Below are 18,613 nucleotides of genomic sequence, written 5' to 3'. Positions count from 1 at the left end.
GGACTACCAGTGGGGGCGTCCGACTAAAAGGCGCAACCTTGTTCAATACAAGTGTATGGAGAACGAGGCCAGGTGTGTGTATAACTTATACATACCCTCCGGTGCCGGGTCTGAAACCGGCGAATCCCCCACAGTTCGTGCTCTGGGGGAATTCATAAGTCTGCAGTCACACAAAGTCACTGCAGACTTATCACTTTTGACCGGACAACCCCTTCAATACTGTCAGGGAAAAATTGGTTAACATGTCAGAAGAGATCTATGACAAATTGGGTAAGAGTTATGAAATATCTATGTATCACTTCCCATTCTTCGTTAAATTGTCAGATTCTGACAGTAATATTTATATAAGCATCACATGCTAATAATAGGCCTTTAAATTAAAATTGTCATTGATATAATACCGTATATATTGTTTAGTCATACTCAGTTCTGTCTACCCCTAACCTTTTTTGAATTGTCTTAACTCTGGAGATACAGAAACGGCATAGTACATTGTGCTACATTTTACTCTAAACAGTTCCTAATACATGTGAGTGTATGGAGCAGGATCAGGAACTGAGCCCGTGCCATAACTAGCAAATTCCAGCTGAGTTATATAGATGGCATTCACTGCTAACAGCAGAGAGTAGAGCTTGCTGTTTAACCCCTTAAATTATGACAGTGACATTTAAGGTGCGCAGTATTATGGGTGCACTGTTTCGAGTGGCAATTGACCTCATTGTGAGGCGATCATAGGATGCCGATGGGTTGCCATATTCATAACTGATGCAATAAAAATCAGACTGATCAAAAAATAAAATTATTCAACTCATCCGTTAAAAGCATAACGCAATAAAAAAAGATAAAAAAAAATCCTGTGTTTTGGTTTCCACATCTTCCCCCAAAAATGGAGTAAAAAGCAATCGAATATGTATCCCAAAATGGTATTAATCTAAAGATCAGCTCACCACCAAAAAAGCAAGCCCTAATACAGATCATCTGAAAAATAAAAAAGTTATGGGTCTCAGAAAATGGCAACATAGCTCACATCTTTCCGTACATTATATGGTAAAATTAGTGGTGTCATTCAAGATTACAACTCGTATGGGGGAAAAAACAAGTCATGACTCTTCGAAAGGAAGGGAGGAAAAAACAATTGCCAGTGAGTAATCTGTGAAGTTATTACAATAACATAGAACTGAAACTATTGAAATGAAATGATTGACTCTTCTGTCTTTTAGATGTTGGGACAATTCTCAAAGTCATTAGTGTTGCCAAAGGTATCTGGAATATGGAAGAGGTTCTGCTGGAAGAGCTGCAGATATTTAAGGTATTGAAAACAAATTATCCACTTCAGGCTAGAATCGTCTGTCAATAGAAAGTCCATTCTACTTTAGGAGATGTGGACAGTAATAAACAAGGCTTTGAAGGCCATTATATGGGCAGGTAGATTTCTGTGGTCACAACACACTGTGAGGAGCAGCTTTGTTATGGAAGAAGCAGAAGTTGTGACGCTGAGAGTGACAAGGGCTAACTCTGTAAATGAAGGAAGCAGAACAGGAGTGAAGTCCCAAAATGTTCATTGTTTATTTAGTGTAAACAAAAGATCAAACATAGAAAAGACTTTGATTTGACAGTGAAACATTTATTTACTTGAATTCCAATTTGATTGACATTTAGGCCCCGTACCTCATTTCGTTTTTTTTAAGTCACTTTTCTTTTTTTGTCTTGTGATCTTCACTGACGTTTATTGCGTTAAATTCATTAAAATGGCATGCTTGGCTCATGAATTTGGCACAAAGTCAAAAATAGCCTTATTTCCTGTCATTATCCATTTTTGTAACTTTTTAAAAAAAAAAAGAATAATAATAATTGTCACCGATCATGCGACTTTTAAAAAAAGATATGAATAAAACAATGCTAGCGGTGACTGGAGTAGAGTTGCACCAAATTTTGCAACTTTTCAAAAAGTCGCAATTAATGAATCAACCAAAAACATCTGAAATCTCTTAACTCCACCCAAAAAAATGAAGAAAAAACAAAAACACAGGAGAACACATTTTTGGGGTTTTGTGTGAAATTATGTCCAATTTGCCTTTTCTCCCTCTGTTTTTTGTGTTGTTCCAATACACAGAAAGGAAATAAACATGCATATAACAAAACATGTGTAATTTCAATAATTTTCTGGGAGAAATACTTCATTTTCTGGAACAATTTCAAGGGTGCCAACACTTTCGGCCATGACTGTATTTAGTGACAGTTCTGATACCCAGTGTTACTTCTTTTCCAGAAACCATCACCAATTACAAACATTGAACTATCCATTAAGCAGGTAAGAGAGAATTGTAAATCTCTATCTGTGTAATCTGCTGGTCAAATGTTTATGTAGAAATAATTGCTATCCATAATAATCTATAAGATTGCATCTGGCATTTATCCAAGGCAGATCTGTAAATGAAAGCAGGGACCTGACAAGTTCCTATGGTCAGCTTCCATTATCAAGCCCTTCCCCTCTTGTACAGCATTGCTTGGCCTGCAGTATGCATGCTATTGGCATACATAGGGAAGCTGGGCTTTTGTCAGACCAATAATGATTATTATGTAGCCAAATAATTTGACTGAAACTAGAAGCTCAGGAATTGTCAGCAATAGCTATGTGATCCATTCACAGAAAGGTAGGAAAGAAGGCATATCACTGATAAAAAAGATGGTGGTTGACAATATAACACATGGATATGGATATTTACATAATATTAATGAGGCACATTGAACATGAGCAAAAAAACAAAAATATGTTTCAATGTTTCATCCTGCACTGATTTACTTTACAGCCCTGATGTGCAATGCTACAGAATTGTCAGCAGGTGGCAGTATTACACCTTGTGATTGTTATTCTGCTATTATATTTCAGTAGTTTAGTTAAACTGGTGCTTTCATTTAGTAAAGTATTCTCCCTATGTAATGGCTTAACTTGGGCTTAGTATTGAGAAGATGACTACTTGGATAAGCCAGGAACATTGTTACAAAATGTCTCAACTTAATATTCATTTTCAAACACTTTATTAATAATATTCTACCTTAAATATAAAACAACTTCATCAATTATGTTTTCTATAACAAGAACCTGCCAGGTCAAAAGTGGCCAGTGCTTGCTCTTATTTTATTTTCACTGTCTCCCTGAATATTTCTTTCTTTTTTTTTTGTTTTGTTTTGTCTTTTAAATCTGTCATATGGTTCCAGAGATATTATTTTTCAAAGGGGGCGTGGCTCACGAGGACAAGTCTTTAGACTCCTCTGCATTATGACCATGACAGTGCTCCATTGTAAAAGCCTTCAAAATCAATTCTAAATAGTAAGGGTCATGTCTCTAGAACAATTTAGCGGATTAAAAAAAAAAAAAAAACAGTATAATCAGGGGAGCATTGGGAATACCATAAGTCCAAAAACTGGCCATTGTTGGTCACATATCCTTTCTAAATATTTTTTTCCTATATGATATATTTGTTTGGAAGTGACTTGCATTACTGCCAAATTGGCTCCCAACTTTTCAATACTTTTGAATAATAAATCTATCTGGTCTTGCAGTGATATATCCTAATCTCAGGCCTGTTGAGGCCGTAGATGGCATAAATCTCTAAAAGATCTACAGTAGGTCTCACCTCTGGAAACCAGCACCAATCTGCAGAATGGGGTTTCAGTGCTGCATGTTAAAAAGAATCTGTCACCATTTTTTTTCTACCTCATCTGAGAACAGCATATTGTAGAGAAAGAGACCCTCATTCCAACGATGTGTCATTTAGTTTACTGGGTGCAACTGTTCTGACGCAGAGTTTTTAAATGTAGCTTGTTTCAGAGCCGAGAAAGCTAACCCCGGCCACACCAGGCTTTCTGTGTACGTTGTATATTGATAGTGAGCTGCTTATCACAGGAGGGGCGGAGTCAGACAACTTGGCACGAAGGAGCTAGTCTGGGCAGGGATAATCTGCTGGTGATAAAACATTCATTATATGGAAACAGCAACACACAGCCTAATAAGTGACATATAGCTGAAATCTGTATCTCAGCCTCTACCTCATGCTGTCCCCAGATTACATAACAAAAACCTGCTGACAGATTCCCTTTAAAGCCCATGCTTGCTTAGCACGCCAACTCTCCATTCACAGTAATTATTCCAACAGCCAGGACGTTAATTGAGCAAGCTCCCTTCTGAAGTGTGCATCCCAGAGGTTGGACATTCCCTATGGATAAACCAAAAATGTGTAACATAAAGAAACTACTGTGTCCACTACTGTGATAGATGGAATTGTGCTAATATCTAACTTATCACTTAGCTTTTCCAGAGACGTATATAATTACGTAAAGCCTAAATAGAATTGTGTACAATGTCACAGGGGTTGTCCACCTTCAGAGACATTTTTTTTTAACTTAAATGCATATATTTATGCTAAAAATCAAATTTGCAAATTAATTCCATTTAAAATTTTGTACGATTTGGTTTTTACAGAATCTTTGTTTCCCTGCACATTCAACTTTGATATAGTCTCTGGTCATAAACCACTAAGGGAAGAACAGAAAAAGGCAGATCAAAGAGTTACACATTTTCCACTGCACCCTCATGGCTGGCTGACTGAGATTCTCAGTTTACTCCTTCTGCAGCCAGCAATAAATAGTGCAACACTGAGGCTATAGAAAGGCAAATGTTTAATTAAACCCATTTGAAAAAAAATATTTTTAGACCCAATTACATGCATCTAAGTAAAAAATAAAAATTGTTCAGGTCAGGAGGCCCACAGTCAATTCCGCCATCAGAGTCCATTCTCGGATGTGCATGTAAGAAGCGTGAACCAGTCTATAGGGCTCATATTAGAGACACAAAGCTACATTTTTCCAGAAATAGTGCCTCAGTTGTCCAGAGTCTTTGAATAGCATTGCAGCTCAGCCCCATTCAAGTGAATTTCATGTAAATTTCGAATTTCATATAACTCCTTTAATGTATTGTCCAATTTTATTACATTTCTCTTGCTCCACTGTACATTGCCACCTGCAAAATAGATATTTATTAGATTATTTTGACCAGATTTCTATTTTTGTCACTGTAGCACCAGCTTTACATTACATCCAAGGATGGTCTGGTTCAGCTGTCACTACACAGATGTGATACATATGGAAAAGCTTGCACAGACTGCTGCCTTGCTAGAGACCCATATTGTGCTTGGGATGGAAATTCTTGTTCAAGATACATACCTACATTAAAAAGGTAAATTGTAAAGAATTTTTCACTAGAAGCATATTATATATGCAAATCTGCATCATTAACAACAGTACTAAAAGTGCAACAGTATAATTCACAAGATACAGTATGGCCCGTGAGATATCACTGACTGCAAATGTTTCCTCATTCCAAGGCGTTCAAGAAGACAAGATGTGAAAAATGGAGATCCTCTTACACAGTGCTGGGATGTGGATGACAGTAAGTATAGCATGCAAAGTACTTTGACTTTAACAGAGATATGTAATACTTAGACAATTCCTATACCAGTAGGGTTATATTTGTATCAAGTAAAGACTGGTGAAGGTCCACCAAGCTAATGTTGCATGTTGTTTCTGAAGGCTCCATTTTTGTCGCATAGTAACATAATTACGTCTTGTAAAATATACTGGTTAACGTCATCATCCATTCATCTCATCCATTTACATTAATGGACAAGAACCTTACATATCACCCCTTTGATTAAAAAGCTGATTGAGTCAAGCATGTGTACCTCTGCTCCATTCCAGACTGGGCTCTGCAGAACCTGGGTCTCTGGATCCAGAGCTCCAATCTTTGGATAACTGGTGGTCCGGCATAGGGGATAATTTGAAAGACAAAATGTCAAGTACCTCAAACCTTTTTTAAGCTAAAGTGTAAATCCATCTAAAAATGTTCTCAAAGTTGTACAGATTATAGTGGGTGAGTTAAAGAGTAACCTTCATTTAATATTTATTAAATAAATCAATAGTACACATGAAAATTTAAAAAACGTTGTATTGTATCTTATCAGAGAAATCTGCTTTTTTACCACCAGGACTGATTTTCAAAATTCTCAATTCATGGGTAAAATCTGTATTCAGTGAAGACAGATTGTTACATTACTGAGATAGGAGATGGCAGCTGTTTTTTATAAGAAAGGAAGGGGTAGCTCTGACTCTAACTCCTCCTCCTCCTCCCATGTACATAGAATCTCATCAGCAGTAACTGCCATCTCCTATCTCAGTAATGGGAAAATCTATCTACATTGAATACAGATTTTACCCTTGAATTGAAAATTTTGAGAGTGAATGATCAGTACTGGAGGACAAAGAAGCAGATTTCTCTGATAAAATATATTACAAAGTTTCTTATTTTCATGTGTACTATTGATTTATGAAATAAGAATTAAAATGACGGCCCCCAAATCATATCTTGTTTATGCAGAGCATTTGCTCTCATACTGTAAGATAGGTATCACTGGCTAGGCCCACCCTAGTTGGTGATAAGTAAGAGCAGGCTGGTTTACCACATTTTTCTCCTTTTTTGCTCACATTAGCATTTTTTTCAAATAATGCTAATTTGGCTTGCAAAGCATTCACTAGCAATTTGTGTAATGTGGCTGCACAAGGCAAACTGTGTTGTTGCGCTTTGTTAATGCTAAAGCATATTTCTCAGGGTAAGGTCTCTACACCTGCATCTGTATAATATGACATTGTGTTCTGATGACATGTGTAAGTGATGTTCATGAGTAACTTTAAGGTAAGGCCGTGGTAGAAAAAACTGGCAAGGCCTACGTTAATATGTTCCTACTTGTCTATGGAAGATGTCATGCTTGCTCGTATGGGTCTACAGGGTCACAAAACCCACTTGTCTATAGCTACAAAACCTTTAGCCCATTGTATTGTTTTTTCACCTCTTTACAAGAAGATTAAGATCAGATTGAATTTTCTTGACTTTACATCAATATCTCTTTCAGAGCCTTCAAACGAGGCTCCCGAGGAAAAAGTCATTTTTGGTGTTGAGCTGAATTCTACTTTTCTTGAATGTGTTCCTAAGTCCCAGCAAGCATCTATTAGATGGTTTATTCAGCACACAGGGGAGGAGCGGCAGGAAGAGGTAAGTCATCCTGGTTGTACGTCTACAATGGAAATATTATCAGATTTTATAAGACCGAAAATTGTGTGTCCTTCCCTTTGTAAATGTGTTTTATGTTTTATTGGAAACAATTTATCTCTATCAGAGGAAAGCACTCCCAATCCTGTATGATTTTCCATTTCATTTTTTTTTTATGACATGTAGGAAAACCTTTTCTGATAAATGATTTTTCTTTGCCAAGTTCTTAAGGTCAGGTTAGCAGAATAAATCATGCTGCATGAAGGGATTTGATTAAATAAAGAACTATAAATTATTATTATTTTAGGATTTTTATATTAAACATTGAAGGGGCAGTAAAAGAATAATACACATCTCATTCCTAACAGAAAAGTTTATGGTGAAAAGCTGGCGGACTTCACTAATAAATTAACAACGTATCACTTAGCAGTAAACATGAAAGCTGATAGTCTTTGCTGGACTTACAGTTATCGTGGCCAAATTACTGTAATTTTGTCCCATAGGATTTACTAACTATCCATTATCACCAGTCATATCATACATGTATGCGTATAATCAAACAGTTGCTGCTAAGCAGATGGTATTTTGTACAGTTGTCTTTCACTTAATCATTTATACATGGCGCCATAAGTGTTTCCCAGAAGTTCATTTCTCTCACGCAGAAGTAGAGGAGGTGAAGAAAGCCTTGGGCCTGTTGTTAGAAGATGGCAAACAAGTTGAGAATTAAAACCAAAATTTAGGATTTTATTATTATATTGTTAATGTATAATTTAGGGCTTAGCTTCTTGGGGTGGGCTCAATTCCATGGTTCTTTTACGGGCTTCTGATTACTTTCTACACCCATAACAAAAATAAAAAAATGACTTTAGACAAATGCTCTATTAGTTCATTTGGATGATATATTTGGGGGTCTCGCTATCAGAACTACCCTCTTTTAGCAGCAGCAGTCAATACAGTCAGATCCCCCTTTTACATAAGAAGGAATTGTCTATGTCTGACATTCCCTATATCTCATACATGCCCCCCAAAGTATCAATGGTAGGTTTACATAAATAATATATAAGCAATACTATGGATTAAGCGGGTTGTCCGGGACTTTAACATTAATGGCCAATCTGTAGGATAGGTCATCAATGCCTGATCGGTGGGAATGCGACACCCGGCACCCCTGCCGATCAGCAGCTCCTGGTGTCTACGGTGGCCGGAACAGCTTAGTTGCAGAGCTGCGCGGCACAACCCTGTTGACAGAATAGTGGCCGCTGCCTGGTACTGCACAACTGCCCCCTATTCAAATCAATAGGGGGTGGAGCTGCAGTACCCGGCTGCAGCCACTATTCTGTCGACGGAGTTGTGCTGTGCAACTTTGCAGCTAAGCAGTTCCAGCCGCTGCTGACATCAGGAACAACTGATCGGTAGGGGTGCCAGGTGTTTTGCCCCCACCGATCAGGCATTAAAGACCTATGCTATGGATAGGCCATCAATGTTAAAGTCCTGGACGACCCTTTTAATAAAATTCTTTGCAGTTATTCTGTCTGCCCATGCTTGCTGATGCTGGACAGCTGGGGTAATTTGAACTTCTCATGACTTCTTCACTACAGTATTGAGTCGCTTGTCATGAAGCAGTAAAATAACAGTCTATGTGGTGGGTTCCTGTTTGTGCATATCCCATATATTAGTAGAAGTTCACCAAAGGTGATCTGAGATTTTAAATATTTGGGGGGAGCTGAATTGATAAATCTTGATCCATTTTTTTAGCACTCCAGAAGGGAAGCATTGCATGTTAACCCGGCATAGCTCAGACACGTTGCGAGCGAATTGCTTATAATACATGTTGCTGCAGTTCATAATATTTATATTTGCAAGCACATTACATTTCCCACAGTCCTTCCAGCTATCTAAGCCATCTGTTAGGCTTTATTTTTCTGTAGACTGTAAATGAAAATAAGTAAGTGTAATTGTATTACTAAAAAATGAAATACACAGACCTGCTTTAATTATTAGAGGCTTTACGTTACTAAAAATATTCTCTGTGCAAACATGCGACTCGCTAAGGGCAAAGCTGCAGTAACATTAATTAGGCATTTGGAAAGAATTATATTAGGTGTCATTCCGACACGCTCACCTTCAGTCGGCAATTTTATCCATGTCAAAGCCACTACTTCTTATTTCTCACAAGACATTTACTAGGACAGTGTATGCCCTTCTGCTGTAAGATTATTAAAAGCCTCAGAGAAGTTCCTTCTCTATGTGAAAGCAAATACAATAAGACAAACAACTTCACATAAGGAAAGTGCTAACTGAATTCTATTACTAATATTTTACAAAAATGGTGCACACTTCCTTTTACTTAGAGAGCCTAAGTGCTGATTTCTAGAAATTTGGACAAAAACAACAGAGCTAAATCCACACTGACACAAGTGCACAAGAATTTATTGACCTTCTGTTTCTCTTTAGGCCCTTCACGACATCAGCCGTACATGTATGGCTCAAGTTGGAAGCGGATGTATGGAGCGGGCTCACGTGGTGAGCCCACCTCATACCCCTGAGGTGATGGCTGTATACACAGCCACGACCTGCCGCTAACAATAGAAGGTGGGGCAGAGCTCCACCCCCAATTTTTAACCTGTTAAATGCCGTTGGCAATCTCTGACAGTGGCATTTAACATGCATCGGCATGCGTGTCAATCTCTCCACCCATCAGCGCGCCCGTGACATAATTGTCGGTTGCCGTTGGATTGTCATGACTGCCGGAGGTCAGTTGATGACCCATGTGGCTGTCATTATGGAGCTTCTTTGAAAACCTGCCTGTGGCCGGGCTTCGAAGGAGACCGTGATTTTTGCTATATGCATTGATGCTGTGGCATTGCTGCATATAGCACAAATGATCGGATGATCACATCTTCAAGGGGGCTAACAATAACAGTGAAAAGTAAAAAAAAAATGTTTTAAAAAATATGAAAGAAATAAAAAACCCTTAAAGGGGTATTCCCATCTCCAAGATCCTATCCCAATATGTAGTAGGTGTAATAATAATATTAGCAAATACCTCCAACTAGAAATGTAGTCTCTTTCCTCATGTACAGGCATTGCAGGACCTTAGGCATCCATGGTTACGTCCACTGATAAAGTGACAGCTAGCTGCTAGTGGTCGTAACCATGAATACCTAAGGTCCTGCAATGCCTGTAGACGAGGAAAGAGACATAGCGAATCAAAAAAACTATACTGCATTTCTAATTGGAGGTATTTGCTAATATTATGATTATTACACCAATACATATTGGGATAGGATCTTGGAGATGGTAACACCCCTTTAACGTTCAAATCAACCCCTTTTTCCCCATTGAAAATAAAGATATTACAAAAATAAAAAAATACACATATGTGGTATCGCTGCATTCATAAAAGTCCGGTCTATGAAAATATAAAAACAATTGACCCATTTCTGTAAACACCATAAGCGAAAAATAAATCAAGAGCACCAAAATTAAGTTTTTTCTTCGCCGCAATTCCACACAAAAAGGCTGTAAGAATCGATTAAAAAGTCAGATCTATCCCAACAAGGTATAAAGAAAAATGTCAAAATAAGCCATCACACAGCTCCATCAGCCAAAAAATAAAAATGTTGCAGGTCTTGGAATATGGCGACACAAATCTCTAAACAATTTTTTTACAAACTTTTGATTTTTTTCACCACTAAGATAATAAAAAAACTTAACATCGCCGTAATTGTATTGATGTGGGGAATCATATTTCCAGGTAATTTTTACAACATAATGTACACCTTAAAAAAAATTCCCCAAAAAACTGTCAAAATTGCATTTTTTTCACAATTTCACTGCACTTGGAATTTTTTCCCACTTTCCGGCATATAATCTGGTATAATGAATGGTTCCACCAAAAACAAGTCCTCACATGACTACTTGGACAGAAAAATAAAAGAGTTATGGCTCTGGGAAAAAGGGGAGGAAAAGACGGAAACGCAAAAAGGAAATTGGCCCCATCGTGAGGGGGTTAAAATCATCCCCATTCTCTGTGGTACATGGCCATTTATTCACTAATCCTAAAAAGATCTTTTTCAAGAGGCATCCATTCTGTTGTGGGGTTTTCATAGCACATTAAGGTTATGTGGACACGGCGTCTTTTTGCTTTAACACTTGTGAGGGAATTTATCAGAACAGGGATTTCACATAACAGTCTTGGAACAAAATGCCCACTGGCACAGGCCTCTTTGAAAAATTAGTGTATCTTATGGGCTGTCACAAATGGAATCTTCATAATTCTTGGCCCTGCATAGACTTTAAGTACAATTTCTGCCAGTTTTCTGACAAATAATAAGGCAAATTTGTTGTAACTTGGTTGACCATGGCCTCTTTTGCTAAACTGCACCCACTTTAGACTATATTTTAGACTTCGAGACCACTGCAAAGAAGTGGCTTCATGTTTGAACAGATGTGACTTATGCAAAAATTTGACAATTTTTTTCTCCTGAAATCTGACATAGAGAGAATTTTTAAATTCCTTTGTAGCCTTTACTCAGGCTAGTTTTTTTTATCATGCTTTGGTTGCCGAAGGACACATTATAAGACAGTGGGGAAGATCTATAAAACTTATAATCACTGTATCATAATAGCTCATAATGGATCCTACTAGAGATGAGTGGATCAGGCAAAATTCAAAATCGCCTGTTCAAGCGAATTCTCCCAGGCAATTTGATTTACAGATAAGTTATTCTTGACAAAATTAATATCAATTATTATCTTTTCAAGTCTCTCCAGACCCCAGAAGATAATAAATGTAATATGTAAAAACCAATAAAACTTACCATAACACTCACCTCTCTAGCCCCATTGCTCCTCACCATCACCTCTCTGGTCCTCATCGTATCTTCTGCTCACGGCCATATTTGCGAATAGTAACACTGTAATTACCTCACAATGTGTGCCGTGACCTTGCACAAAGATTTCAATGACCACAGGGACGGTCAGAAGATGCATCAAGGACTGGTGAGAAGCAGAGGGGCCAGAGAGATGAGTAGTAGAGATGAGCGTTGTTCTACTCGAACTGTTCGCCAATCTCAAATTCGAGCTGTTTTGGGCGGTGTTCGAGCCGTTCGGCGAACACGAACAATTTGAGAAAAATTCGGCTGTTCGAGGTTATGTTCGATAACTGTTCGTGCACCAAAATCATAACTGGATTTTTTCTCAGTAATGATGAAAATTAATGTTAATACGCAGTTTGAGTGTACAGCGGGGTGGGAGGAGGGGCAGGGGATGGATCTCTGCAGGAACAATGAAGATCTCCATTTTTTTTTCTCTTTCCCGCATTTGCAGTGGGGAGGTGCAATCTGTCAGCCTATCAGCAGCGCACACACGGAGCGAAGTGCTTTTTTTCACACAAGCAAGGGCATGTGTCATTGGCAGTGTATGTCACATGTCCTTGCCCTATAAGACCAAGCCATTTTCCCCATCGCCACCATTTTCTCACTGCTGCAGCTGCGTGTTAGACGGCACCGCTGTTGCTGTGTGCGCTATACCTTGTTAATTTCAAGCCAATTTTCGCACAAATATACAGATAGCTTGGGAGTAGGGAATAGTTGTGATTGCAGTCCTTTTAAGGACTAGGTTACAGCATTTCCTACGACTTTTATAAGGGAGGTCTGTGCTCTTAAATAGATAGGTTGTGGGAGTAAAGACTAATTGTAATTGGAGTCCTTTTCAGGACTAGGTTACATGAGTTCCCATCAGTTTTTGCCAGGCAGGTCTGTGCCAGTGCTGTGCAAGTTTTTTTCACAGCATTTGGCTGAATCTAGCAAAGCTAATCCTTTTTGGCCTATTGCAGAGTGTGTTAGTCAGTGGAGTAGCCTATCTGTGTTGCAAGATATAACACCTGTGTATAGAATACCAATTTTTTTACTGCACCTAGTGAAGTAAAATCTTTTGGGCATAGCATCATTCTATTAGTCCATCTATACTGACCTCCATCAGGTTGCAAACTGAATATAATTTTTTTCTGCATCTAGCTCTGAAAAAATATTTGGGCTTCTAGCAGTGTGTGGGACTTGGTCTATTAGTCCATCTATACTGACCTCCATCAGGTTGCAAATTAAAAATAATTTTTTTCTTCATTTAGCTCTGAAAAAATATTTGGGCTTCTAGCAGTGTGTGGGACTTGTTCTATTAGTCCTTCTATACTGACCTCCAGCAGGTTGCGAATTGAATATAATTTTTTTCTCCATCTAGCTCTGAAAAAATAGTTGGGCTTCTAGCGGTGTGTGGGACTTGGTCTATTAGTCCATCTATACTGACCTCCATCAGGTTGCAAATTAAAAATAATTTTTTTCTGCATCTAGCTCTGAAAAAATATTTGGGCTTCTAGCAGTGTGTGGGACTTGGTCTATTAGTCCATCTATACTGACCTCCATCAGGTTGCAAATTAAAAATAATTTTTATCTGCATCTAGCTCTGAAAAAATATTTGGGCTTCTAGCAGTGTGTGGGACTTGGTCTATTAGTCCATCTATACTGACCTCCATCAGGTTGCAAATTAAAAATAATTTTTTTCTGCATCTAGCTCTGAAAAAATATTTGGGCTTCTAGCAGTGTGTGGGACTTGGTCTATTAGTCCATCTATACTGACCTCCATCAGGTTGCAAATTAAAAATAATTTTTTTCTTCATTTAGCTCTGAAAAAATATTTGGGCTTCTAGCAGTGTGTGGGACTTGTTCTATTAGTCCTTCTATACTGACCTCCAGCAGGTTGCAAATTGAATATAATTTTTTTCTGCATCTAGCTCTGAAAAAATAGTTGGGCTTCTAGCGGTGTGTGGGACTTGGTCTATTAGTCCATCTATACTGACCTCCATCAGGTTGCAAATTAAAAATAATTTTTTTCTGCATCTAGCTCTGAAAAAATATTTGGGCTTCTAGCGGTGTGTGGGACTAGGTCTATTAGTCCATCTATACTGACCTCCATCAGGTTGCAAATTAAAAATATTTTTTTTCTGCATCTAGCTCTGAAAAAATATTTGGGCTTCTAGCGGTGTGTGGGACTTGGTCTATTAGTCCATCTATACTGACCTCCATCAGGTTGCAAATTAAAAATAATTTTTTTCTGCATCTAGCTCTGAAAAAATATTTGGGCTTCTAGCGGTGTGTGGGACTTGGTCTATTAGTCCATCTATACTGACCTCCATCAGGTTGCAAATTAAAAATAATTTTTTTCTGCATCTAGCTCTGAAAAAATATTTGGGCTTCTAGCGGTGTGTGGGACTTGGTCTATTAGTCCATCTATACTGACCTCCATCAGGTTGCAAATTAAAAATAATTTTTTTCTGCATCTAACTCTGAAAAAATATTTGGGCTTCTAGCAGTGTGTGGGACTTGGTCTATTAGTCCATCTATACTGACCTCCATCAGGTTGCAAATTAAAAATAATTTTTTTCTTCATTTAGCTCTGAAAAAATATTTGGGCTTCTAGCAGTGTGTGGGACTTGTTCTATTAGTCCTTCTATACTGACCTCCAGCAGGTTGCAAATTGAATATAATTTTTTTCTGCATCTAGCTCTGAAAAAATAGTTGGGCTTCAAGCGTTGTGTGGGACTTGGTCTATTAGTCCATCTATACTGACCTCCATCAGGTTGCAAATTAAAAATAATTGCTGTTTGAGAAAATCCACATACATTATGGAGTTCATCTTTAGCGCCTTCAGGGATCCTAAAGGGGCCGACAATCTCTCTCCCCATGATTCCAGCCCAAAACATTACTCCACCTCCTCCTTGTTGGCGCTGTAGCCGTGTTTGCGTGGGGTGTCCATCAACCAGCCATCCTCCACTCCATCCATCTGGACCATCGAGCGCTGCACGGCACTCATACGTGAACAAAACAGTTTTGAAATCAGTCTTCATGTAATGTTTGGCCCACTGGAGCCGTTTCTGCTTGTGTGAAGTGGATAGAGGAGGTCGACAGGATGGCGCATGCACAGCTGCAAACCTCTGAAGGACCCTGCATCTTGTTGTTCGGGGGACGTTGGAGGCACAAGCAGCTTCAAAAACTTGTCTGCTGCTATGACAAGGCTTTTTTGCCGCTGCTCTTTCAACCTGACGTAATTGCCTGTAGGAAAGAGTCCTCAATTTGCCCTTATCAGCACGCACACGTGTGTACTGTGAATCAGCTACATACTTCTTGATTGCCAAGACACTTCATCCTGATCATCGCACAATGTTGATTGTAGTCATGCCTTGACCTAAACACTCCACAATTTGTTGCTTCTCAGCAGCCGACACATCCTTTTTCTTTCCCATTTTGGCAGAAAATGTAGGCTGCTTAATAATGTGAGAGAGCCTTCTTAAGTAGTCTTGCCTTTCATTGGACACACCTGCCAAACTAATTAGCACAGGTGTCTGCAATTGCTTACAGTGATATAAAGAGCCCTGACACACATCACCATCAATGAGTTTAACTGACAAACAAACAAATTCTTCCCTTATCACTCCTAAACACTTTTTGTATAATAATTTGGAACGCAGTGTACATGTGCTTTTCCACAAAACACCAGTGGTTCACGTAGTGAATCTTACAGTTCTAACTTGCCAACCGTGGTCTGTATGGAGTTGTTCAATAAAGGGCCCAAAATTAAGATAACATAGATGGGAGAGGTCTCTATGAATAGGAATTCCTAAGTATTTGATACCCTGTGAGGGCCAGGCAAAGGGAAAGTTGGACTGGATGGAATCCTATATGGATTTGGGGAGGGAGACATCGAGGGCCTCAGACTTCGCTGCATTGATTTTAAAATTTTACCATGTAACAAAGTGATCTATTTCAGCCATAACAGCATGGATGGATATATGTGATTGAGTGATATATACTAGGACATCATCAGCAAATAGAGAGCACTTGTACTCGGTGCCTCCCACCTCAATCCACCTAATATTGGGGTTATGGCGAATTGATGAGAGCAGGTGCTCCATCACTAGGATGTATAAGAGAGGGGACAGAGGACATCACTGCCTTGTCCCATTGGTGATTGTGAAAGGTGATGAAAATGTTCTGACGCACCCCCTGGGCCTTGGGACACCCGGAGCCGGACCCTTTTTGGTGGATGCTGGTGGTTGTAGTCTTCGTGGCGGCGACCCGGTTCCGTGGCTCAGGGCGGTCAAACCAGTGGCGGAACTATTTATGTGGTTTTCATGTTTAAATGTCCGACTATGCCACCCGTGGATTGCGGTCAGAGTGAACCGCCGCTACAGGGCAGACCACTGAGGCTGGTGTTGTGGGTGCAGCAGAGCGTAGCATAACTCCCCACGGGAGGAGTATAGCCTCAGGGCAGTGTATGCGGAGGATGATGGTGATGGTGCAGGGCAGCAGCAGTAACGACACGGAGTCAGGGATGCAGTTCAGGGCCTTTACTCACAGTTCTTATTATCCAGACCACGTCTGCAGGTAACGGCTGCCCACGTCGTACTGTGCTCACCAGGTGAGGGGCTCAGACAACTCCCAGATAACTTTGGAGCACTTCACAGGACCCCCTTTGTGTGTCCTTTGTCTGGCCTTTCTTACCAACACTTCTGTCCGGCTGCCTCGGGCCTCCTCTTGGTAAACTTGGCGCCAGTTTCCCTGACCCTATGTGGTGCCTTCCTAGCGGGTGTAGCGAGGGGCTGCGCCACATAAAATGTCAGAGCCTCCGGTTTCTAGCTGAGGGTCGTTTCCTGCCTCCACTAGTTCGGGGACCGGTCTCCCCCTTTGGCCTGACCCCTCCACGCAGGTGGATTCGGGCGTGTGGTGGCGACTCGCCCGTCCGCACCCCTGGGATCCCTTCATTCCTCGTTCCTGGAGCCTTCTCTGCTCCTCTTCCTTCCTTCTCCCTCTTCCAGGCCTGGGCCTCTGTTACTAGGCCCGCCTCCGGAGCAGAGCTCATGCAGAGCCCCTGCTCCCTGCCACTTCTTCTCAGACTTCTCTGCACTGAACTAAGATGGTGCCCACCTTTTATACTCCCTTCTCAATGCACCCAGGAACTGCTTCCTCCCTGCTCCTGCACTACAGGGTTCCCCTTCCTCAGTGTTCCCTCCCCCCACTCCAGCCAGGGACAGGGACTGTCGTGCCCATCTCAGGGGCATATTGGTCGCCCTGCCCCACGGCAATGTGGTGTAATGCATGCAGGTGTCGGGTCCTGATCCACACTCCATCCTTACCTGAGAGTGAGATATCACACCTCTGGGTGAGGTGCAATACGTCTGTAGCAACCGAGCCCTCAGGGTGCTACAGTTCCATTTATCTTCAGCCTAGGTGACGTATTGCGATACAGGGCCGTGATTTTGGCTATAAAAGGGTCCCCTAGACCCCTACCCCAAGCTTTTTAAGAGAATCATATATGGCGTGCCAGGAGACTCTATGGAATGCTTTCTCAGCATCCAACGAGAGTATCTAATTACAAATTTTTAACTGCATCTAGCCCAGGAAATACTTTGTGCCTAGTAGCAGTGTCTGCTAGTGAGCGGATTATCCCGGCTGTTAAGCAAGCTACACCACCTGTAGTTTAGACACTTAATTTTTTCAAAGGAAATGCTTCGGGACCATGGGATACTTAGTGAAGAGCATCAGGAGGCACCCCAAGGCATAGGGGCTGGGACTGGCAGTAGGATGCCTTGCGGTGGACAGCCGAGCTCGATCCTTATAAAAGCTTTTTAACTGCAGCAGCTTTAGTGGACGCTACTGGAGCTGGAATTACTGCGGCTGCTGGCATGAGACTTGCCCTCCAATAGATCCTTGTAAATGGATTTAAAGTGTATTCATTCAAATTAGAGAGACAATTTAAATTAAAAAGCTTAGAGCTGCCTCCACCACAGGGGGGCTCGCTCGACCCACCAGCGGACAGGCACCAGTATTGGGAGAGGGGGGCTGGCCGTCAGGGTTCACCGCGGCTCTGGCACAAACCCGGCGACACGGAGGTGGCACGGGCAGGAGCGGACTGGCCGTGTCGACTTCTCACTTTTTGGATTTTAGAAGGGCATGACATGCCTATATCTGTGTCTCCCCCTCCTTTTACTCCTCCACCTCTTTTATTTTCGCATGACTATATGTACTTGTCACTTTTCCATGTGTTAGTTCTGTCTTCTGAGCAGTTTGTCAGCTTTTGGACACCTTTGAAGGTGTTTTCTATGTGTTTCTATGTGTTTTTGTTTGCCTGCCATTGGTTTTAACGGTGTTCGAAGGTGTTCGACGAACAGTTCGACGAACAGTTCGGCGAACACACGGGTGTTCGACGAACCGAACCGAACTCGAACACTACGGGGGTGGCTCAACACTAGTGAGTAGTTAGGTGAGTATAATGATTTTTTATATTTTTTAACCTTTTGATGGCACTTTATGGTTAAAAAGTGGGAACCAGCCACTTTGTTGAGTCTGCCTGGAATCAAGTGACAAAAAATCTGAAATTTGGCGAATGCGGATTTTTAAAAAAAATTCTGTAGAATTAATTTCCACTCACTATATTAGATCACATCTTTTCATCGTC

The 18,613-nt window shown here is 40.4% G+C and overlaps 1 protein-coding gene across 7 annotated transcripts in view; it reads left to right on the top strand.

Annotated features, from left to right (window-relative positions):
* The window catches only part of SEMA3D (semaphorin 3D), a 306,858-nt gene that overhangs the window by 274,729 nt on the left and 13,516 nt on the right, over positions 1-18,613 (top strand). For all 7 annotated transcript variants that reach the window (XM_073652332.1, XM_073652335.1, XM_073652334.1 and 4 more), the window contains 5 exons: positions 1,221-1,309; positions 2,270-2,311; positions 5,079-5,236; positions 5,385-5,449; positions 6,966-7,105. In XM_073652332.1, coding sequence (XP_073508433.1) covers positions 1,221-1,309; positions 2,270-2,311; positions 5,079-5,236; positions 5,385-5,449; positions 6,966-7,105 — 494 coding nt within the window. The remainder of the gene's footprint in view (positions 1-1,220; positions 1,310-2,269; positions 2,312-5,078; positions 5,237-5,384; positions 5,450-6,965; positions 7,106-18,613) is intronic.

Source organism: Phyllobates terribilis, unplaced genomic scaffold (assembly GCF_046119375.1).
Source record: "Phyllobates terribilis strain yellow unplaced genomic scaffold, ASM4611937v1 Scaffold_11__3_contigs__length_659146591, whole genome shotgun sequence".
Taxonomy (NCBI): domain Eukaryota; kingdom Metazoa; phylum Chordata; class Amphibia; order Anura; family Dendrobatidae; genus Phyllobates; species Phyllobates terribilis.
The sequence above is the reverse complement of the archived record's forward strand: the minus strand, read 5'-3'. Positions and strand labels throughout refer to the sequence as shown.